The sequence below is a fragment of the Tamandua tetradactyla genome, chromosome 1 (genome assembly GCF_023851605.1).
Source record: "Tamandua tetradactyla isolate mTamTet1 chromosome 1, mTamTet1.pri, whole genome shotgun sequence".
In the NCBI taxonomy this organism is placed as follows: Eukaryota; Metazoa; Chordata; class Mammalia; order Pilosa; family Myrmecophagidae; genus Tamandua; species Tamandua tetradactyla.
The window spans coordinates 181,446,127-181,471,573 of record NC_135327.1 but is presented as its reverse complement, the minus strand read 5'-3'; the positions used below and the strand labels follow the sequence as shown (position 1 = coordinate 181,471,573).

General features: G+C 36.6%; 1 protein-coding gene across 2 annotated transcripts in view; it reads right to left on the bottom strand.

The window, feature by feature from the left end:
* Positions 1-25,447, bottom strand: part of TRIM24 (tripartite motif containing 24) — a 126,530-nt gene that overhangs the window by 70,546 nt on the left and 30,537 nt on the right. For both annotated transcript variants that reach the window (XM_077144127.1, XM_077144138.1), the window contains exons 2-3: positions 9,543-9,661; positions 3,191-3,338 (exon numbers count right to left, since the gene is read on the bottom strand). In XM_077144127.1, coding sequence (XP_077000242.1) covers positions 3,191-3,338; positions 9,543-9,661 — 267 coding nt within the window. The remainder of the gene's footprint in view (positions 1-3,190; positions 3,339-9,542; positions 9,662-25,447) is intronic.

Here is a 25,447-nt window from a genome sequence, read left to right as displayed (position 1 = left end):
CTTTTGATTGGGGAGTTTAATCCATTAACATTTAGTGTTATTACTTGTAAGGGCAGTACTTTCTTCCACCATTTTACCTTTTAGATTTTATATGTGATATCTAATTTTTCTTCTTTTTACCGTTACTGATAGTCTTCATTTCTACACTCTTCTCCACACTCTCTCACCTGTCTTTTCCTATCTGTCTCTAGTGCTCCCTTTAGTATTGCTTGCAGAGCCAGTCTCTTGGTCAAAAATTCTCCGTGGTTTTTTATCTGAAAATGTTTTAATTTCCCCACCACTTTTGAAGGACAATTTTGTTGGATACAGAATTCTTGGTTGGCAGTTTTTCTCTTTTAGTATCTTAAATTTATTATACCACTGTCTTCTTGTCTCCATGATTTCTGCCGAGACATCTGCGCATAGTTTTATTGGGCTTCCCTTCCATGTGGTGGATTTCTTTTCTCTTGCTGCTTTCAAGATTCTCTCTCTCTGTCATCTGACATTCTGATTAGTAAGTGTCTTGGGGCATGCTGCACTTCTTGGATCTGTAATTTTAAGTCTTTCATAAGAGTTGGGAAATTTTCAGTGATAATTTCCTTCATAAGTTTTTCTTCTCCTTTTCCCTTCTGGGAAACCCACAACATGTATATTCATCCTCTTCATGTTGTCATTCAATTCTCCGAGTCCCTGCTCACATTCTTCCATTCTTTTCCCTGTATTTTCTTTTCCTTGTTGGATTTCAGATGTCCTGTCCTCCAGTTCAATAATCCTATCTTCTGCCTCTTGAAATCTAGCATTGTAGATTTCCATTGTTTTTTTCATCGCTTCTACTCTGCCTTTCATTCCCGTAAGTTCTGTGATTTGTTTTTTCAGACTTTCGATTTCTTCTTTTTGTTTATTTCTTGCCTTCTTTATATCCTCCCTCAATTCATTGATTTGATTTTTGATGAGGTTTTTCATGCCTGTTCAAACATTCCGAATTAAGTGTATCAACTTCTAGTATCTCATTTGAATTGTTGGTTTGTTTCTTTGACTGGGCCATATCTTCAATTTTCCTAGTATGATTCTCTATTTTTTGCTGATGTCTAGGCATTTAATTTCTTTAATTAGTTTATTCTGGAGACTGTTTTCCCTTTCTTTTACCTATGATTTTCTTGCTGGATGACTTTGTTGTCTATCTGTTCTCTGACATTCAGTTCAGCTTATTGTAGACCTCTAGCTTAGGTTTTGTTTAACAGAGGAGAATTTTTCAGTTCTTGTTTTCTTGTTTCTTGCCCTGCCTGTATGGTACCTTTGTTTTTCCCCCTTAGGAGGGTCTACTTAGCTATTATAGACCCTACTCAGATTTTCCCAGACCAAAGTGGCCTCCTCTCAGGAGGAAAGAGTCACCTGTGTCAGTTTTACCTGAGGGTGAGACCCAGCAGGTTGAAAGACTTTCCTATGAAGCCTCTACTTCTGTTTTTCCTATCCTGACCAGTACACGGTACTTGTCTGCCTAAGGTTCCCACCAGCATAAGGTGATGTGGTACCTTTAACTTCAGCAGACTTTTCCTGCTGAGGGTGTAGTTGAGACAGAGGAGAGGTTGTAGGCTGGCTTTAATCACTTCATTTTCCAGACCCTTGAGGGAGGGATTCCACCTGTGCTGGGCCCCACCCCTCTCCTGGGGAAGGCACAGCCTCCAGACAAGCTCTCACACAGCTTAATTCTGCCCTTGCCAGGAGCAGCTGGAGCCTGAGAAGATTTTAGGTGTATCCAGAGTAGTCAAGCCATAGAAACACAGTCACAAAAAAAGACAAAGAAAAAAAATCTTTTCAGAGTAGGACCCTGGGTTTGACGATCCAGAGCTTAAATTGGTATGTTGCTCTGTGTATCTCTAGGTCTCCCTCCTTTCCTTCAGGGCCCAAACACATTCAAGTATATTGTGTGGTCTGATCCAAAAAAATCTGTTTGTTTGTTTGTTTTCTTTTTCCGTCTGCCCTGCCCCCTCTGCACCAGGGCAAAACCTAGCAACCTCAGCTTTTACTTGAGGTTCAGCTAGCTGGGTCCCATTTTTAGTAGTCAGAATTTGTTAATTAATTCCACAAATTGGAGCTTTGTTGAGCACAGCCCCTTGCTGCTAGTAAAGCCCCTTTCCGTTCCCCTCTGGGAACCAGCCTCTGGGGGAGAGACGCTGGCCACTGCAGCTTGGGGAACTCCTGGTTCTGGGTGGGACTGCAGCTGGTCCAGCTTGGTGTATGCAGTGTGTCCGGTCACTGATATGGCCCCAGTAGTAGTTCTGTACTGTTCCTGGCTATTTACTAGCTGCTCTGGAGGACGACTTAAATCCCACACCTCACTAAGCCACCATCTTGGCTCCAACTATCTTATTGATTTTGTAAACACCCTTTTACCCATCTGATATATTGTCTGCCAAAGATTTCAGAAATATTTTCCAAGTTTATTTAACTTAGTTTATGGTATTTTTTTCCAAACAGATCCTAGGAATTTTTTAATAGAAAATTTATCCATTTTATTCTTCACGGTTTTAGTTTTTCAGAACTGTTTCTGGAAAGTTTTATTCATATCAGTTATGAAATGGTTTACCTTCTTTTCTTATATGGCAAACTTTTATGATTTCTCTCTTTTATTTAAATCTTTGATTCATCTGAAATTTATTTTTATATAATCATTAATATTTAGAAAATCCTTCAGTAGAACCAACAAGTACAATGAGCTAAAAGAATTATATTTCCTGAGCATGAGACAACAAAACAGAAAGTATAACTACATCCAAAGCAAAAGGTTCTTGGTTATCCATGTATCAGCTCAATATCATGAAACTAATTTATTAAAAGACTATCAGAAAGAAGAAGTCATAAAACATTTGTTAGGTCTATTTCTTATTGTCTTAAAGGGAAAGATAAGAGAGAAAATAAGAAAAGGCAACTTTCCCCCCATTTCCCCAATGTAGATTCATACCAAACTGGGACATTAACAGGAACAGGAAGGCTAGGAGTATGAAGGAAAAGGTAGGGGGATTCTATATCTATCCATGCTTACCAACATTTTTAAGTACTCAGATTTTAAATGTAAAATATACCTCCTTGTATTAAAAAAAGAGTAGTTTTAATACTTCTAAATGTATCATAAACAGATCAATGTAAGAAGGAAGAAAAGAACACAAGAGGAACAGAGAATAAAAATAAATGAAAAGAATGAATGTATTACCTGGAGATACTTCTTCTTTCTGTCTGACAGTGTGGTCTTTAGTGAACTTCACCCTCTGATGAGCTCTAATGCAAGTCTTGCAGAGCCATTCAACACACTCTACACAAAATCCATTAGCTTCTGCATTGTCCTCACAGCTTGTACATACCTAATAATAAAAGAAATGCGTCACATGAATCTTTGAGAAAAATTAAAAGCTGCTCACCATTAGTCATATATACGTGAATTCACCACTTGTACTTCATCAGTTACCTTCTAAGCAGTGTCAACAAATTTAAACTAAAATTATTTGTTAAATTATATAAATATATATAAATTGAAATACTGTACAAGTCATTTTCTCCTTAGTTCATCAGATGAAATATTCGGGCACTGCTAAGTGTTAGAGATACAATATTAAGAAAAAGCAAAACAGTCTCTGCCCTTTCTATAGTATCATAAATGGGAGAGCAGGTTCTCCCACTTACTAACTGGTCTTGGGTAGGTTACTTTCACCTTTAAAATGAAAGTAATATTTGCTTGCTCAAGCAAAAGAAAAAAGAAAGAGTAGCAACACCAATTTTACTGAGCTACTGTAAAGTTTGAATGTGAAGGAAACAGATGGTATTGGAATAACACTGACATATAACTACAAACTGAGAAGTGTCCTAAAGTGCCTTCTTATGAGAACCTGTAAGAGCATATAAAGGGGGAACCTGATCTCATCTTAGTGTGGATGAAGGACGGGGGAAATGGCAGCAGAGATTAACCACGGAAGGTTTCTTCTAAGGAGATCACATTAGTATCTAAATATAAAAGCTGAATCATCAATTACTGACTGAAAAACCTTCCAGGCAGAAAGAATAATAGCATGTACAAAAGCACCAGGAAAGAAAAGCAGAGTCAAAGAACATAAAGAAAGCAAGTAGGACTAAACAGAGAAATCAAGGGGAAAACCAGCATGAGAAGAGGTGGGAAGGAAAGCAGGGGCCAAATCAAGCAGGGTCACTTGACAATTTTTTTTTGTCCGAAGAATTGTGTAAATCTACTGAAAGTTTCTAAGTAAGAAATTGATGTGGACGGCTCTGCACCTTTAAAATCATTATTGCTTTATTATTGTGGAGATTAGAAGAAGGGCAAGTGTTTTTGCATAAAGATGAGCTAGCTGTTTTTTTCAGTGCATAAGATGGAAATGCAAATAAAGAGAAGAGGATGATGGGCTTGAGAGTTATTTAGGAAGTAAAACTGGTCCTTTCTCAGTTCTTATCATCTTCAACTTTTCTTACATCCTTTGATACCATTGACTCCTTGGTCCTAGAAATCACTTGGGTTTCTTGTTAACACCCAATCCTCTTTTCTCCCTGATTGCCTCTCTGGATCCTCTACTCACCAGTCTTCCTCCCTGATTCTGGAATTTTTATTAGATCTCAGTACATTTTTCCCTGGGGATTGGTCTCCTTCATTCCCTTAGCTTCAACTATCATTTCTATAACATTATTACCTAAAATCTAATCTTCACACTATGCTGTGAAAAGGACTGAGGAATCTCTACATATACTACTAGGGAGTGATTTCTAGTAACATAAAGTTAAATAAAAAAAGGAAGGCAGAAGAGCATATATATAACCTGCTACTATTTAAGAAAGATGGGAATGGAGGGAGTTGGGATAACTCTCCATATACACATTTGCTTATATTTTTAAATTTACATAAAATTTTATAGAAATATTAAAAATAGAAGGACTGAACCATAAGAGAAATGAAAAGATTACTTATAATGCAGGGGGAAAAAAGGTAGATGGGACAAGTATAAAAGCTTGAACTCTGAATACATGCAGTACTGTAGATTCTATTTTGGTACCAAGTGAATGTTTTATATGTACTTATACAAATTTAAATTTAAAACCTTTTAAAAATTCTTAGATATCAAAAGTAAAATGAGGGTGGGCCATGGTGGCTCAGCAGGGAGAGTTCTTGCCTGCTATGCAGGAGACCCGGGTTTGGTTCCCGGTGCCTGGACATGCAAAAAAAAAAAAAGTAAAATGAAATAAATGAACTTGCCTGTCCATGGGTGGCTGAACATACAAGCTAATTATTTATTTGAAGACATTTTAAAACATGATGATTCGACTGAATATCTCCAGGGTAATTATATGGTACTTGCCATTTTCCCAGTTTTCTGTATTGACAGAAACAATTCTACAACTTCCACTCTCAGCTTCAACTCTGCTCTTCTATAATCTGTGATACTGGCACCAGGATACCACAAATCACACTAATGCTTTACCAGCTGATTCCACATTAATTCTAACAAGAGGGGGTTGCTGGAGGATGCCAAAGGAAGAAGGGATCTGATGCTTCATGTTTGCTTCCTGTAGGCTTCATATCTGCTTGAAGTTTCTATGAACATCATTCCATCAAAGCATCTTCACCCTAGCAGCAGCAGTTCCTTCCTGCAGCACCAGCTAAATCTAGTTTGTAGTTTTTCCAATACTTGAAGAATCAGCTTCATTGCCATCCCCTTCAGAGGCACCAGTATTGCCAGCCTATGCTTGCTCCTCAGAGATCTGGGTCCAAAGTCCACAGGCTCAGGAAACACCAATACCATCCTTGTAGCAAATCCTCCTCAGATGTACAAGCCAAGGTTCCATTAAGGACCTTTCTTGAAGTTTTAATAATTCCAGTCTTTTGCTCTGTTCCCTCAGCTACTTCCTATATTTGCTACCTCTGTGATACCTTAATAGTTCCTTTTATCCTTTCAATAATCGACTTTATGTCTACTTCATAATCTTTAAGAATTCAAGTGGCTCCTGATTGAACAGTGACTGATACAATATACTCTTATAATATATAATACATACATATACATATATATCTATAGTACTAAATGTGCACACAGACATATACATACTAGTATACAGGATATATAGTGGTATAAAGTGAATAATTATGTTCATATCATTAAGAACTAAGATTTCTAGCATAGAAGAGATCCAAATATAAAAATAGTAAAATCTTATAATTCTAAATTTGACTTAAAAATACCAATATACTCTTATAATGTATATCATTTCTCTATTTTTTTAAAAAATAAAAAGTAGGGTAGTGCAACAGTGGCTCAGTGGCAGAATTCTCACCTGCCATGCCAGAGACCCAGGTTCAATTCCCGATGACTGCCCATGTAAAAAATAAATAAATTGAAAAAAATTAAAAAGTGTTTGTTAGATCATTCCACTGAAAAGCCTAGAAAAATGTACAATCCCATAGCAATGAGCACTCCAGCATTCATACTGTGTTCTCCAAATACCATTTCCTACTAAAAGAAACTAGGCTCCTTGGAGAAAGCTAGTTTCAAGTATACAGTAGAAAAGAAACAATCAAGACAGATAGCAATGACTGCTGCAGTTGTATCAGAAGAAGTGAGGAGTGTGAGCCTTCTACTGCCTACACCTCTTATTGGGTTACCTTTGAAGGCTGCTAAGAAAATAACTCACTACTCTGAAAATTGGTAAGTAAAGGGGAAAAAAAAATCAAGCATTTACCCTACCTTTCCTGCATTAACTATATCTCAGGGTAATCAAAGAATTCCTGAAGGATGCTCTCTCTATATATTCCAGTTAAGAAGTGAAGGGGAATGATAGAATGAGATGTCACCATTTTTCAAAGCCCTACTGAAATTAGGGGGTCTTGACAATGATCAGTAATGGTTATTAACATCAGAAAAAAGACAATCAGACATTATATGCTTCCAGATGGAAATGCGTATTGATTTATATATGAACGTATCCTCCCACAATGGAACCTGAATCTAAACAAGGCTGTACATTTTTATTAACAGTTTACAAAATATAGACAACAAATAAACATGTTAAATGACTTTATAGAGTCAGAATTAGCAACACTCAGAAAAAGGGTAACTACTAGACAAAGAACCGAGTCAACAAATATGGGCTGAAAAAAAAAAACAAAGAAGGGAAGAGGTAACTTAATTAATTAGAAATTAAAAAGATGTTTGAGACATATCAACCAAATGCACTGTGTAGACCTTATTTGGATTCTGATAGAAACAAACTACTGGTAAGAAAAACTACAACACTTGATCACCAGATGTTTCATGATATTAAGGAATTATCATTAATTTTTACATATGAAACTGATGTGACGGTTGTTACAGAAGAAATGGTATTTTTAAGTAGAAACACATATGGAATATTAAGAATGGAATGTTGTGTCTGAGATTAACTATGACATAATTCAGGGGAGGTGGAGAGTATGGGTCAGGGTACAGCTGAAGCAAGAGCTGATGACTGTTGAGCCATGTGATGGGTACCTGAGGGTTTGTTATGCTAATACGTCTATTATTTTGGTAATGCTAGAAATTATTCATAACAAAAAGTTAAAAACTTATCTCCAGCTATGAACTCTTCAGAGCTCTAGTCTGACAATTGGGATGACATCTCTACTTCATCACATCATACGGACTGCTTATGCAATCACATTCAAAATCTATCCATAACCTCTACTCTACTTTCCCAGGCCCTTATCTTTAACTCTATAAAAGGCTCTACCATCTTGGCAATAGCAGTTCAAAATCAGTCATTGCTCATCTTCCATATTCAATCAGGTATATCAAATTCTAAGTGGGTTGTAACTTACTCCCTTCTTTTCCTTACTGCCAACATGCTAATTCAGTGATCACTACACTCTGCCTAGTGCTTCCTAGTTCCAATTCAGCCTAATTATCACCTCTGCAGTCTTCATTTCCACAACACCCCTGCATGCACCCTGTTCTTGCACCAGATTTAATAACTTCCACCCCCACTTATCTACATTTTGGGTGTCTATTGGACTCTAACCTCCAGCTCAATTGATTATAATTTGATATGATACTCTGGAAGACAGAAACATAAAATCATTCCTATTCAGAAGGAGACTTTACATACTGAGAGGGGGTTAATACTCAAAACTATGGCCATACAAATAATCACATTTCTGTGCTGAACTGTTTCACAACAATTAAATATTTTATTCCCTGTACCAAGCTCCATTTCAGCCTTTCTGACCTCTGATGGAAGTTCACATTAGGAAGAATTGTTGATATTTTTGAAACAACAAGAAAAGGTAGTTAGTTTAGTAGTTGATGTGTTCATTTAAATTATACTGTAAGGCCTTGTAGTTTCCTCAAGAAACAAAAGGCTGAAACTGAAATGCAGTCAGAAATTTAGCAGTATGATTACTAAAAACAGTCTCGACAAACATTCCTAATAATTTTTTCCTAACCAGATTCTGTTCCAAATTAAAGGCACTGCCTAGAAGAGTTATCAATGAATCACCATGTTAGTTTCCTAGGGCTGACATAAAGTACCACAAACTGGGTGGCTTAATATAACAGAAATTTATTTTCTCCCAGTTCTGGAGGTTAGAAATCTGAATCAAGGTTTAGGCAGGCCATGCTTCCACTTAAGTCTGTAGGGTTCTAGTGGTAGCTTGCTGGCAAACCATGGCATTCTGTGTCATAACACTGCCTCCATCACATGGCTCCTTTGCTCTCTGTGTTCAAAACTCTCCTCCTTCTTATAAGGACACCAGTCATACTGGCTTGGAGCCTACCCTAACTCTGGCCTCATCTTAACTAATAATACAGTGAAAGATACCATTTCTAAACAGGACCATACTTGTGAGATAGAACTTGAACATATTTTTTTTGGAGAGGGGCACAATTCAATGCATAACAATCACGATTTAATGTATATTAACACACTATACTTGGCACACACCAGAATTAGTCTCACCATGGCTTACCCCCTATATAGTACCACAGACCTAATTCAGCTCATCACTAGGGACCTAATAGCTAGATTTTAGGGGTCAGTATAAATATCTAGATGAGGGTTATAGAACATGGAAAGAAAAGAAAAACACTTTAGGTCTCCAAATGTAACATTTCAGATAACGTTACGAAACAAGACTTTCAAAGTAATAGCATGTAGAAATGAAGACTTTCTTAAAAATGTAGAAACCTAACTGATCCTATGACATGGTGGTTTTCATATATATCATTATAGAGTTTATCATTAAAATGAGAAAAGAAATTAGCAATAATCCAATTGGTGACATGTAGTAAAAGCACAAATGAAATGAAATAAAATGAAAAAATGTTCTATATAGGATAATGGTAATCTCTGGAGAGTGTAGGGTTGTAATAAGGGATCATGTTCTATTTCTTAAGCTGCATTATTCATTGTATAACTTTAATAATATTACATAATTTCATAGATATAATGGTCTAATGTTTGCCTCCTTTTATTTTAGTGTCCTTCATTAGGCTGACTCATAAAGAGGAGACCAAACATTCAAGATTTAACACACTTACCTGATTAGACTTTTCTACTGTACTGCTGGGAACCTCAGTAGTATCCTTCACAAAGAAATTATCTATGATGTGTCTTTCTGCACATTCTTGACTGCAAACTGGACAGCGAATGACTCCAACTGGGAAAGAAAAAATTGCATTCTAGACTTAATACAAATGTACTAAGTACTAAACAAACATCTAAATTGTGACCGGTTCTTTTATCATGTTCAATCTTTCAGATTTATAAATGCTGTCACTTAACACTAAGCAATTTAGTTGATATACATATATGAACTATATATATCATACCTAGCATATTAAATGATGCATAAATCCTCATAATTTTAAATGAGATGCCCCTTCAAATAAACGTCTTCATGGGCTACTGTTTTAATGTTTAGCACTTTCTTTACCAGTGATTTTCAAACATGGGTATGCAAAAATACATGGGAAATTTTTAAAGAGCTCTGGTCTCTCTCTAGACCTGTGGAATCTGGACTTTTAGAACTGGAGCAGACATACTTGTTTCGTTTTAAATTTCTATGGGAAGTGATCAGATGTCAAGTAGAGATATGATGACGCTGATCTGGATAGGACTAAGCTGTTATCAGAAGACTGGGTAAAGGATGATAGCACCCATATTTTAAAACTTCAACTTCTCCTGAAGTTGACTAAAGGGAGAGAGATTTATTTGGTGCAAAATTTATATTTTGGTAAGTGCATTTCCTAATTTAACTTGGTCAGCTTAGTTGAAAACTGTAAGTACGTGGAATCTTGAATAGAGCATATCATTTTGTTGATTTGTTCAGGTTAGTGTGATGTCCCAGTAAATCCCAGAGTGATTTGGACAATGAATAATAAAGAAGTATTTGCAAAGTCCCTTGGGGGAATGGGGAGAAAGGGGGAAATATTCATGCTCCCCATCTGGAGAATTTCTGATATTCCCGTAAGCAATGGGGACAACCAAATCAACAGGCTAAGCCCTCAATCTTGGGGTTAGTCCCTATGAAACTTACTCCTGCAAAGAATAGGATAAGCCTACTTAAAATTAGGCCTAAGAGTCACCCCAAGAGAACCTCTTTTGTTGGTCACATGTGGCCTCTTTCTCTCTAAGCCAACATGGCAATGGAACTCACTGCCCTGCCCCGTTACATGGGACATGATTTCCAGGGGTGTAAATCTCCCTGGCAAAGTGGGACAGAAATCCCAGGATGAGCCAGGACCCAGCATCAAAGGATTGAGAAAACCTTCTTGACCAAAAGGGGAAAGGGAGAAATGAGAAAAAATAAAGTTTCAGCGGCTAAGAGAGTTCAAACAGAATTGAGAGGTTGTCCTGGAGGTTATTCTTATGCATTATACAGATATCCTTTTTTAGTTTATGGTATATTGGAGAGGCTAGAGGAAGTACCTAAAACTGTAGAGCTGTGTTCCAGTAGCCTTGTTTCTTGAAGTTGACTGTACAATGATAGACCTTTTACAATGTGACTGCGTGATTGTGAAAATCTTCTGTCTGATGCTCCTTTTACCTAGGGTTTAGACAGATGAGTAAAAAATATGGATAAAAAATAAATAAATAATGGGGGGCAAAGATTAAAATAAATGGGTAGATGGAATACTAGTGGTCAATGAGAGGGAGGGGTTAGAGGTCTAGTATGCATGAGTTTTTCTTTTTGTATTTCTTTTTCTGGAGCGATGCAAATGTTCTAAAAAATTATCATGGTGATGAATACACAATTATGTGATGATACTGGGAGCAACCGACTGTACACCATGTATGAAATGTTAAGAATGTCTGTAGGTTAAGTTTTGTCAATAAAAATATTTTTAAAAATTTCTATGAGAGATTAAGAAACTTTCTGCTTTCTACACAATTACAAATAATGTCTGTTTAAAAAAAATTCACTTTCATGGTGTTTAGTAAAAGAATAATTAAGTTATAAATAAACTAAAAACTAACATAAACCTGATGCTGTAATTTGTACTCAGGAAACCTGAATAAGGTTCCTAGATATTTTTTCTGTAAAATGAAATGCATAAGAATGAGGCCATTGCAGTTGATCAAGACGGCAGTGTATGATGCTTCAGGGTGCCGTTCTTCCACAGAATCTTTGAAAAACTTGCAAAAACTAGCAGAGCCATTTTCCTCAAAACTCCAGAAAACTGTTAAAGGATTTCAGTAAGTAGGTAAGTGCCAAATTAAGAAAATGCAGCTTGAAAAATGGTAGGGAAAGCTCGTGATGCCTTTGTTAGCCCATCTCCATCATCCCCAGTGTAAATAAGCGAAAGCTTTGTGGAGCCAGCCTGTGCCTCCATTGTGAGTCCCAGGTCCTGTTCCAGAGGGAACAGAGTAATTTCCATGTGCATATGTACATAATGTGGTGCCTGTATATTAGTGCCAATCTATCATGTGGAAGCCCAAAAGACTGAACTAGGAAACTTGTCTTGGACTCCAGAAACTGTCAATGAAGAGGACCAGACTGGACATACCAGACAAGGATTTTTTAAAAATTATCCTCAGTATATTCAAGGAGATAAAGGAAAACACAAAAAAAGAAATAAATACAAGGAAATCAATGAATGAACAATACGAGAATCACAATAAAGAGATAATTTTAAAAAGCAACCAAATAGACTTCTGGGCCAAGATGGCGGCTTCACAATGTGCACATTTTAGTTCATCCTCCAGAACAACTACTAAATAATCAGAAACAGTAAGAACAGCTCCTGGGGCCACATCAGTGCCTGGACACACAGCATACACCAGTCTGGACCAGCTGGACCGGCTGCGAGCCCCCCAGAACCGTGAGTTCCCCAAGCTGCGGCAGCCGGTGCCCCTCACCACTGCTTCCAGAGAGGAAAGGAAAGAGACTTCACCAGCAGCAGGGGCTGAGCCCAACCAAATGCCAATTGTGGAATTAATTAACAAATTCTGACTACTAAAAATAGGCCCCCTGCTTAGGTGAATCTGGTCAAAGTGGAGGTCGCTCATTTTTGTCCCGGCGCCACGGGGGCAGAGCTGACAGAAAAAGAAAAAAAAAAAAGAAGGAAACAGAGGTTTTTGTGGCTGTGTTTCTACAAAGGCTTGACTGCCTTTGGATACAGTAGCAGGATTCATCAGGCTGCAACTGCCCCGGGCATAGGCAGAAACAAGTTCCTTTGAGGGCTTGTCTGGAGCCTGTGCCTTTCCCAGGGGAGGGGTGAAGCACAACTCAGGTGGAATCCCTCCCTCAAGGAATTCAGATACCAGGGCTTGGTAATTTGAAGCCATTAAAACCAGCCTACAACCTCTCCTCTGTCTCTACCACGCCCCCAGCTAAAGTTAAAGGTACCGCATCATCTTATGCTGGTGGGACCTGCAGGCAGACAAGCACCTCATACTGGGCAGGATAAGAAAAATAGAGCCCAGAGACTTCACAGGAAAGTCTGTCAACCTGCTGGGTCTCACCCTCAGGGAAAACTGACACAGGTGACTCTTTCCTCCTAATAGGAGGCCAGTTTGGTCTGGAAAAATCCGGCTGGGGTCTATAATACCTAAGTAGACCCTCCTAAGTGTATGTGTGTGTGTGTGTGTGTGTGTGTGTCGGGGAAAGGCACCACACAAGCAGGGCAAGAAACAAGAAAACAAGAACTGAAAAATTCTCCTATGTTAAACAAAACCTAAGCCAGAGTCCAGAAAAAGCTGAACTGAATGTCAAAGACCAGACAGACAGCAAATTCATCCGGCAAGAAAACCCTAGGTAAAAAAAATGAAAGCAATTTCCAGAATAAACTAATTACAGTTATTAAATGCCTAGACACCAGCAAAAAATAACAATCACACTAGGAAAACTGAAGATATGGCCCAGTCAAAGGAACAAACCAACAATTCAAATGAGATACAGGAGCTGAAACAATTAATTCAGAATATATGAACAGACATGGAAAATCTCATCAAAAACCAAATCAATGAATTGAGGGAGGATATAAAGAAGGCAAGGAATGAACAAAAAGAAGAAATTGAAAGTCTGAAAAAACAAATCACAGAACTTATGGGAATGAAAGGTATGGTAGAAGAGATGAAAAAAACAACAGAAACCTACAATGGTAGATTTGAAGAGACAGAACATAGGATTAGTGAACTGGAGGACGGAACATCTGAAATCCGGCAAGAAAAAGAAAATATAGGGAAAAAAATGGAAAAATATGAGCAAGGACTCAGGGAATTGAAAGACAATATGAAGTACACGAATATATGTGTTGTGGGTGCCCCAGAAGGAGAAGAGAAGGGAAAAGGAGGAGAAAAACTAACAGAGGAAATTATCACTGAAAATTTCACAACTCTTATGAAAGACTTAAAATTACAGATCCAAGAAGTGCAGCGTACCCCAAACAGAACAGATACAAACAGACGTACTCCAAGACACTTATTAATCAGAATGTCAGAGGTCAGAGAAAGAATCTTGAAAGCAGCAAGAGAAAAGCAACCCATCACATACAAGGGAAGCCCAATAACACTCTGCGTAGATTTCTCAACAGAAACCATGGAGGCAAGAAGACAGTGGGATGATATATTTAAATTATTAAAAGAGAAAAAACTGCCAACCAAGAATTCTATATCCAGCAAAATTGTCCTTCAAAAATGAAGGAGAAATTAGAACATTTTCAGACAAAAAATCAGAGAGAATTTGTGTCCAAGAGACCAGCTCTGCAAGAAATACTAAAGGGAGCACTAGAGACAGATACGAAGGCAGAAGAGAGAGGGTGGAGAAGAGTGTAGAAAGGAAGACCACGAGTAAAGGTAAAAAGAAGGAAAATTAGAAGGACAACTAAGAGCCAAAAGGCAAAAAGCCTGGGCAGTAAGAATACCGATGTTGATGGATTAAGCTTCACAATCGGGGGACATGGACTGGCAGAATGGATTAGGGAATGGGACCAATCTATATGCTGTCTCTACTCAAAGGACATGAGGGCAAGGACACAAATGGACATTTGCCCACCAATGTTTATAACAGCGTTATTTATAATTACGAAGAGATGGAAACAGCCAAAATGTCCATCAATACACGGGTGGCTAAACAAACTGTGGCAAAAACATATGATGGAATATTATGCAGCTGTAAGACAGAATAAAGTTATGAAGTATGTAACAACATGGATGGACCTTGAAGACATTATGCTGAGTGAGATTAGCCAGAAACAAAAGGACAAATACTGTATAGTCTCACTGATATGAACTGAAATTAGTGAATAAACTTGGGGAATTTCATTGGTAACAGGGACCATCAGGAGACAGAAATAGGGTAAGATATTGGGTAATTGGAGCTGAAAGGATACAGATTGTGCAAAAGGACTGAATGTAAAAATTCAGAGATGGACAGCACAATACTACCTAACCGTAATACAATTATGTTAAAACAATGAATGAAGGTGAATGTGAGAATGATAGAGAGAGGAGGGCTGGAGGCACAAATGAAATCAGAAAGAAAGACAGAGGACAAAGATTGAAATGGTATAATCTAGGATTGCCTAGATAATGACAATGACTAAATGTACAAATTTAAAAAATGTTTTTGCATGAGGAAGAACAAAGGAATGACATTACTGCAGGGTGCTAAAAATAGATGGTAACTAATATTTTAAAATTTCAACTTATGAGTGAGACTAAAGCAAAAAATGTTTATTTGGTATAAAATTTATATTTTGACTAGTGCATTTCCTAATATAACTTACATAGATAGCTTGGTTGAACAACATAAGTACGTGGAACCTTGGGTAAGACATGAGATTTTGTTGGTTTGTCCAGAGAGATGCCCCAATGAATCCCAAGTGATTTGATCAGTGAGTGGACAAGAATTCGCAAAGTCCCCTTTAGGGAATGGTGAGAACAGGGGAAAGTTCAACCTCCCCAAGTTGAATTCTTGATATTCTCACAAGCAGTGTGGACAACCAAAGCTATAGGCTGAGCCCCCAGTCTTGGCGTTTGTTCATATGAAACTTAACCCCACAAAGGGTAGGTGAAGACTACTTAAAATTAGGCCTAAAAGTCACCCCCAAGAGAAGCTCTTTTGTTGCTCAGATGTGGCCTCTCTCTACAGCCAACACAACAAGCAAACTCACCACCCTCCCCCTGTCTACTTGGGACATGACTCCCAGGGGTGTGGACCTTCCTGGCAACATGGGACAGAAATCCCAGAATGAGCTGAGATTCAGTATCAAGGGATTGAGAAAAACTCTAGAATGAGCTGAGACCCAGCATCAAGGTATTGAGAAAATCTTCTCGACCAAAAGGGGGAAGAGTGAGATGAGACAAAGTGTCAATGGCTGAGAGATTCCAAACAGAGTCAGGAGGTTATCCTGGAGGTTATTCTTATGCATTAAGTAGATATCACCTTGTTAACCAAGATGTAATAGAGAGGCTGGAGGGAACTGCCTGAAAATGTAGAGCTGTGTTCCAGTAGCCATGTTTCTTGATGATGACTGTGTAATGGTATAGCTTTCACAGTGTGACCGTGTGATTGTGATAATCCTGTGTCTTATGCTCCTTTTATCTACCTCGTCAAAAGATGAGTAGAACATATGGAATAAAAATAAATAATAGGGGGAACAAACGTCAAAGTAAATTTAGTTTGAAACACTAGTGATCAATGAAAGGGAAGAGTAAGGCATATAGTGTGTATGGTTTTTTTTCTGTTTTCATTTTATTTTTCTGTTGTCCTATTGTTCCTTTTTCTGAATTGATGCAAATGATCTAAGAAATGATCATGATGATGAATCTGCAGCTATGTGATGATATTGTGAATTACTGATTATATATGTAGAAAGGAATGATCACATATTGGGAATGTTTGTGTTTCTTTCCTGTAATTTTTATTAATAAAAAAATAAAAAAATTAATAGGGGGAACAAATGTTACAATAAATTGGATAGAGAGAAATACTAGGGGTCAATGAGATAGACGGGTAAGGGGTACATATGGTATATATGAGTTTTTTCTATTTTCTTTTTCTGGAGTGATGCAAATATTCTAAGAAATGATCGTGGTGATGAATATACAACTACGTGATGATATTGTGAGCCAGTGACTGCACAGCACACCAAGGATGGAATGTTCATATGTTAAAAATGTTCGCATTTGTATGCTGTTTGGTTTTATCAGTAAAAATAAAAAAAAAAAACCATAAAATGAACTTACTAGCATCTGGTTTTTTTCCTACAAATTTAAAGTTTTAATCTTTTGGATTTTGAGGCATGAACACGATCTGCTGCTATCTCTTTTGAAAGAAGTTTTAGTTTCTAAACCTAAGACTAATGCAGAGTTTATATACTGACATTTTGTGTCAGGAATGGCTGGCATCTCTTTGATTACCCATTTCCACAAAGGAAATGTATGTGAATTTATAGCTTCTTGGTACATTCTGTGCATCCCAGAGACAACTGACCTGCATGATAGAACCAGTAGATGGATCACAATGAGTTAGGCAACTATATTTCAACATCCATGGGAGAAAAAGGAGAGGATCTATACCATGCCAACTAGTACTCTGCCCATGGTTCTGTCAATGCCATTGACAGGCTCATTACCTCAGTCATATTTTATATATATATATATATAAAAACAAAAGACCCAACTAAGCACTATCTACGAGAAACTACTTTATAAACACAGGTTTAAAAAGAACGGAAATAGATATATGTGTAAACAACAAGCATATGAAACCTGGAGAAGCTTCTAGTAATATCAAAAATTATATTTTAGAACAAGGACAATAATCAGAAACAAAACATGGTCACTGCATAATGATAAAGAGGTCAATTCTTCAAGAAGAAATGATAGTCCTAAAAGCACATGTACCTAATTAACAGAGCTTCAGAGCATATAATGTAAAAACTGACACAGCTTGAAAAGAGGAAAAGGCAAATCCACAATTACAGTTAGAAATTTCAAATCACAAAGATATAAAAGACTTGAATAAAAGAATAAAAATAACTTGATCTAAATGACATTTAAAGAATACTCCATTGTTAGCAGAATGCAGAATACATATTCTCTAACTGTGTATGGAATGAATACTCACCAAAATAGAACAAAATTGTTTATTGCCTAGAACGGTAGGCAATAAAACAAGTTCAATAAATTTAAAAGAACTGAAAACATATAAAATGAACACCATGAAATTCACTTAAAAACCAATTCCCTTAAAAAAAAACAACAAAAAGTTCCTGGACTATGCACCCTCCCCCCCCGCCCCCCAAAATCAATAACAAAAAGATCTGGAAAATTACCAAATATTTGGAAAATGAACTAACTTCCAAAGAGCCTAAACATCAAAGAACAAAGATCTTAAAAAAAGCTAGGAAAAGGCGAGCAAATTAACCCCAAAGAAAGTAGAAGGAAGGAAATAATAAAGACCAGAAATCAATGGAATAATGAAATGGAAAACAACAGGGGGCGGGGGGGGACAATCAATGAAAGCAAGGCCAGTTCTTCAAAAAAAATTTCAAAAAATTTTGTAAACCCTCAGCTAGACTAATCATGTAAAAAAAGAGAAAAAAATTACCAAATTAGGAATAAAAAATAAAGGACATTTCTATAGTTCTCATGAACCTTAAGAAGGTAGTAAGAGAATATTATAAACAATTTGATTAAATAGTTTGATTTCTTGAAGATACAAATTACCAAAAATCTTCTCAAGAAGAAACAAAAAAACCTGAATAGAAGCTGAATTCAGTATTAAAAAACATTCCCACAAAAGTTTAGTGCCTGTGGTCTCATTGGTGAATTGTCACACATTTAAGAAAATAATACTAATTCTAAACAATCAATCGTTTAGTAAACAGGGGAGGGAACACTTTCCACCTCACTTTATGAGGTCAATATTACTCTCTTGTTAAAACCAGATGAAATTAACAAGAAAAGAAAAATTTATAGACCAATTATCCACACAAAGATAAAAATTTAACAAAATAGCAAATCTACAAAGAAATATAAAGGGTAATACATTATCATTAATTAGGATTTATCCTAAATATGTAAAGTTGCTTCAGCATTCAAATGAAAGTAATTTATCATGCTAACAAAATAAAGGGGAAAAGTCATATAATTATCTCAACAGGTCCAGAAAAATATCTGAAAAATTAAATAGCCAGTCATGATTAAAAGCTCTGCAATCCAGTAAGAGAAGGGAACTTGCTGCACCTGACAAAGATGAAAATCTACAGTTAACACATAATACTTAATGAAAAAATACTGAATGCTTCCTACATTCAATGTTTCAGGAACAAGGCAAGGATATATACTCTACCACTTCTTTTAAAAGCTGTTTTACTGTGAGCACGAAATGGCAAGATAAAGACATGAAAGGCAAACATACCGGAAAGGAAGAGGTAAAAATTTGTTTTTATTCACAAGTGACAATTATGAATGTAAAAACTCCTAAGTCTTCCACACACAAAAATGAAATGCTTAGGGATAATGTAACAAAATGTGCAAGACCTCTATAGTGAAAACTACGAAATAAAAATTACAGGAGACCGGTTGCTCAGGAAGATTGTGGGAAGATGGATGTGGAGTAGGAAGCTCCAGATGTCAGTCCTTCAACCAGAACAACTATTAAACAGGCATTAAATGTCTGAAACAACTACTGTGACACTCCAGAGCCCAGCATGGACACTGTACAGCACCCAAGGAGGAAGAGACTGTAATAAAGACTTATAAATTGTTCTCTTCACAGAGGTTATCAGTGCACATCCTCTATTCTTGCAGCAGGCTATCATGGGTCCAGCCCCTGGCCAGCTCACTGGTGACAAAAAGGGACAAAAAACTCCTTTTCCCCAAGATCAGGAGTGGACACAGCTAATCACTGACACAGCTTTTGATTAGCAACTTTCAGACTGCTAGGAACTCAGCTCTGAAGACAGCCATTATTTCAACCCACCCTAAAGACAGCTAAGGAAAATGGAAAAGATGCTATGTTTCCTCAGGTCTGAGGGGGGACAGTTAAAGAGCTGCATGTGCTAGTCATGTCATAAAAGCACAGCTTTGGGGAGCCACGGAAGAAGCTCTGGTGTTCTTCCTGATCACTTCCCAAGACAGTTTTAAAATATTAAAATGGATAACGTGCAAGAAAAGTGTGTAAGACAAAGAAACAGGAAATGATGCACATCCAAGGGAAGAGGATTCTTTTTTTTTTTTTTAATTTTTTTATTAATCAAAAAAAAGAAAGGAAATTAACACAACATTTAGAAATCATTCCATTCTACACATGCACTCAGTAATTCTTAGTATCATCACATAGATGTATGATCATCATTTCTTAGTACATTTGCATCGATTTAGGAAAAGAACTAGCAAAACAGCAGAAAAAGATATAGAATGTTAATATAGAGAAGAGAATTAAAATAATAATACTAATAATATATATATATATATATATATATATAAAGGAAAAAGAAAAAAACAAAAACAAAAGATACAAACACACAAACAAACAAACAAAAAACCATATTTCAGGTGCAGCTTCATTCAGTGTTCCAACCTAGTTACATTACACTTAGGTATTATTGTGCTGTCCATTTTTGAGTTTTTGTATCTAGTCCTGTTGCACAGTCTGTATCCCTTCAGCTCCAATTACCCATTATCTTACCCTGTTTCTAACTCCTGCTGGTCTCTGTTACCAATGATATAGTCCAAGCTGATTCTCGAATGTCGGTTCACATCAGTGGGACCATACAGTATTTGTCCTTTAGTTTTTGGCTAGACTCACTCAGCATAATGTTCTCTAGGTCCATCTATGTTATTACATGCTTCATAAGTTTAGTCTGTCTTAAAGCTGCATAATATTCCATTGTAGGTATACGCCACAGTTTGTTTAGCCACTCGTCTGTTGATGGGCATTTTGGCTGTTTCCATCTCTTTGAAGTTGTAGATAATGCTGCTATAAACACTGGTGTGCAAATGTCCATCTGTGTCTTTGCCCTTAAGTCCTTTGAGTAGATACCTAGCAGTGGTATTGCTGGGTCGTAATCCATTCTGCCATTCTATGTCTTTTGATTGGGAAATTCAGTCCATTAACTTTTAGTGTTATTACTGTTTGGATAATATTTTCCTCTACCATTTTGGCTTTTGTATTATATATATCATATCTGATTTTCCTTCTTTCTACACTTTACTCCATACCTCTCTCTTCTGTCTTTTCGTATCTGACTCTAGTGCTCCCTTTAGTATTTCTTGCAGAGCTGGTCTCTTGGTCACAAATTCTCTCAGTGACTTTTTGTCTATAAATGTTTTAATTTCTCCTTCATTTTTGAAGGACAATTTTGCTGGATATAGGAGTCTTGGTTGGCAGTTTTTCTCTTTTAGTGATTTAAATATATCATCCCACTGTCTTCTAGCTTCCATGGTTTCTGCTGAGAAATCTACACATAGTCTTATTGGGTTTCCCTTGTATGTGACAGATTGTTTTTCTCTTGCTGCTTTCAAGATCCTCTCTTTCTCTTTGACCTCTGACATTCTAACTAGTAAATGTCTTGGAGAACGCCTATTTGGGTCTATTCTCTTTGGGGTGCGCTGCACTTCTTGGATCTGTATATTTAGGTCTTTCATAAGAGTTGGGAAATTTTCAGTGATAATTTCTTCCATTAGTTTTTCTCCTCCTTTTCCCTTCTCTTCTCCTTCTGGGACACCCACAACACGTATATTTGTGCGCTTCATATTGTCATTCAGTTCCCTGATTCCCTGCTCAAGTTTTTCCATTCTTTTCCCTATAGTTTCTGTTTCTTTTTGGAATTCAGTTGTTCCATCCTCCAGTTCACTAATTGTAGCTTCTGTCTCTTTAGATCTACCATTGTAGGTATCCACTGTTTTTTCCATTTTTTCTTCTTTGTCCTTCACTCCCACAAGTTCTGTGATTTGTTTTTTCAGATTTTCTATTTCTTCTTTTTGTTCAGCCCATATCTTCTTCATGTCCTCCCTCAATTTATTGATTTGGTTTTTGAAGAGTTTTTCCATTTCTGTTCGTATATTCAGCATTAGTTGTCTCAGCTCCTGTATCTCATTTGAACTATTGGTTTGTTCCTTTGATTGGGCCATATCTTCAATTTTCCGAGCGTCATCCATTATTTTCTGCTGGTGTCTGGGCATTTGATCAGATCTCCCTGGGTGTGGGACCCAGCTGGTTGAAAGGTTTTTCTGTGGAATCTCTGGGCTCTGTTTTTCTTTTCCTGCCCAGTAGGTGGCGCTCGTGGCGGTCGTTTGTCTGCGGGGCAGTCGGCCCGGGAAACCGCGCGTGGAGGCGGGGGTCGCTGGCCGTGGCTTGGGGGAGTGCCGGTCCAAATTGCCCAGCTGGCCCGAGACGCCAAGCGTGACGGGAGGGCCCCGCTATCCAATGTTCCCAGTCAGACCGGGGAGCCACGTGTGTGGAGGGGACCCCAGACGCCAGCCACCCCAGCCGGGAAAACGTGCACCCCTCGGGTATCTCACAGCAGTGGATTCTCCCTACCCGTTCAGCCGTTCCAGAATGGGGTACGCTGTCTTTTTTGGTCTCTGTCGTGACTCCGGGAGCTGTTTTGTATTGTTTCTGTTTCTTTAGTTGCTTTTCTGGAGGAGGAACTAAGACCTGCGCGTCTTACTAAGCCACCATCTTCTCCGGAAGTCCGGGAAGAGGATTCTTGTCTTCACTGGTGTATGAAGACGAGAATGCGGACATATTGGAAAGGCCTTTTAAAAAATGACCTTAAAAATGCTTAAGGAGATGAAGAAAATACAGAGAAAGAACTAAAGTATGTTAGGAAAACAATAAATGAAGCATATGAGAGCCTAAGTAAAGAGACAGAAAAGGAATCCTTTTAATTTTAAAAGATTAAAAGGAATCAAACAGAACCACTGGAGTTTAGACAGAAGATCACCAATGGAATAGAAGATTCCATGATACTCTAAACCAACTAGACCTAACAGACATATATAGAACACTTTATCCAATAACAACTGAATACATTCTTCTTAAGTGCACATAATTCAGTCTCCAGAACAGACCATTACCTCAGGTCCCAAAACAAGTCTCAATAAATTAAAATATATTAAATCCTACAATGTATCTTCTCTGACCCCAATGGAATAAAGCGAGAAATCAATTACAGAGGGAAAAAAGGAAAATTCATAAATATGTGAAAAATTAAACAATGTACTCTTCAACAATGGGCTAAAGAAGAAATCATAAGAGAAATTAGGAAATATATTGAGGAAAATGAAAATACAAATACCAAAAAGCACTGCAAAGCCAGTGCTGAGAGGAAAATGTATAGCTCTAAATGGCTACATTAAAAAAGAAGAAGAAAGATTTCAAAGCAGTAACATAACCTCAAAACTGGAAGAACAAGAAAAAGAAGGGCCAACTAAATCCAAAGTGAGCAGGAGGAAGGACATAAAGATTAGAGCAGAGATAAATGAAATACAGAACAAAAAAACAGAAAAATCAACAAAATCAAAAGTTGGTTCTTTGAAAAGATCAATAAAACTGACAAAACTTCAGCTAGACTGACAAAGAAAAAAAGAGAGAGGACACAAATGATTACAATCAGAAATGAAAAGGGGGCATTACTACAGACCCCATCAAAATAAAAAGTACTATAACAGGATACCATGAACAACTTTATACAAACAAGTTAGATAATCTACATGAAATCACCAAATTCTTAGAAAAATCAAACTACTTACAACTTTGAATGATATATAGGATCACAACAAACCAATAACTAGTAAAGAGATTGAATCACTAATCAAAAACCTCCCAAGAAAGAAAAGCCACAACCAGATGGCTTCACTGGAGAACCTTATCACACATTACAAGAAGAATTAGCACCAATCCTGCTTAAGCTCTTCCAAAAAATTGAAGAGGCAAAATACTCCCTAATTCATTTTATAAAGCCAACATCACCCTCATTACAAAGCCAGAAAAAGTAGCCATAGGAAAAGAAAATTAGAGACCAACATCTCTTATGAATATAAATGCAAAAATCCTCAACAAAATACTAGCATATCAAGTCCACAGTACATTAAAAGAATTATACATCAGTACCAAGTGGGATTTATCCCAGGTATGCAAGAGTGGCTTACCATAAGAAAATCAAATTAATGTAATACACTATAATAGAATGAAATTAAAAAAGCCACATGATCATCTTAAATCACAGAAAGGTCATTTGACAAATCCATCACACTTTCTTGATAAAACACTTAGAAAACTAGAACAGAAAGAAACTTCATCAATATGATAAAGGGCATATATGAAAAACTCAAGCTAACATCCTATTTAATGATGAAGACTGTAAACTTCCTCTCTAAAATGAGGAAGAACACAAGAATGCCCATAGTCATCACTGTTATTCAACATTGTGCTGTAAGTTCTTGCCACTGCAATTAGGCAAGAAAAACAAATAAAAGGTACCCAAATTGGAAAGGAAGAAACAAACTTTCTGTATTTGTAGACGACATGATCCTATATACAGAATATCCTGAAAATATATACAACCAAATTCCTAGAGCTAATAAGAGAATTTTCTGAAGTGGCAGGTACAAGGTCAACACCCAAAAATCAGTAGTGTTTCTATACACAAGCATTGAACAATCAGAAGATGCTATCAAGAAAAAAATTCCATTTATAGCAGGAACAAAAATTTCAAGTAGGAACAAATCTAACCAAAGATGTAAAAGATTTGTACACTGTAAACTACAAAATATTGCTAAAAGAATTCAAAGAAGAGCTAAGTAAATGGAAGGGCATTCCATGTTCATGGATTAAAAGACTATTTTTAACATATTCATTTTATCCAAAAATATTTAATTGAATAGTTATCAACAGAGGAGAGAAAAAGAAACAGAAAAATCAGGCACAAACACAAATACTTTGTTAATTAAATGTAAAATTTAAAATGTACTATCGAAAGACTGTTAGAAGAGATAATGAACAAAATTCAACAATTTATGTTATGTTACCAATCTGACATATTTTTAGATTTACTATTGCATGTATTTTTAGAGTTTACTTTTCTCTTTTGATAAAAAAATATTTTTAAATATATAGAATATCTACATGGTTCAGAAGTAAAAAAACACTAATAAAATTTATATCAGAAGTCTCACTTCTACCCCTTCTTTCCATATGAGGAAATATATATCTTACCTTATTGTCGTTTGTGTTCTGCAGATGTATCCTGGTTTATAAAAACTTATCTTCTCTAATGGCATATTTCCAATCTGTTAGCTATTATAAATGATGACAACAATGGATAACCTTGTCCACCTGTCACTTTATACTCATGGTGAGTGTAGAATAGATTTTGAGAAGTGGGTTTGCAGGTCAGAGGATAAAAGCATCTAAAATTTTGTTAGAAACTGCCAAATGTATCCTCACTGGAAATGTCTGATAATACTCAGTTTCTCAAAGTCTCACAATAGAGTATGTTATCAAACTTTTGAGTTCTGCCAATGTGATAAGTGAAAAAGTTATCTTTTTTCATGAGGGTCATTTGCACCTGTATTTAGTGCACAATCAATTTTGTTATTGTTTTGGACCAAACCTGAAAAGAAACCTTAAACTACAGTCAGTAGAATTTATTGTAAAGTATAATACTGGTAATTTTATTATGAAGTGAATACATTTACTGTAGATAAAGCAAAAGCATAAAAAATGCTTTACTGCTTTTTTGTATAATGTTATATCTTACAACTTAAAAATGTGGAAAAAAAATCCAATTTAATTAATTCAAAGCAAGAAAGAAGCCAGAAAGGCCACCATGTGCACTGCCATGTGAAAAAAGCCAAGGACCAAGGTTAAAATTGTGTTAAACATGCTATTAGGACCAGTACTACAACTATAATAGAAAAAGAAATAAAAATGTAAAACAAAAAAAGTCAGGTAAAAGCCCTGAAGTGTAAAAAAACTGATTTG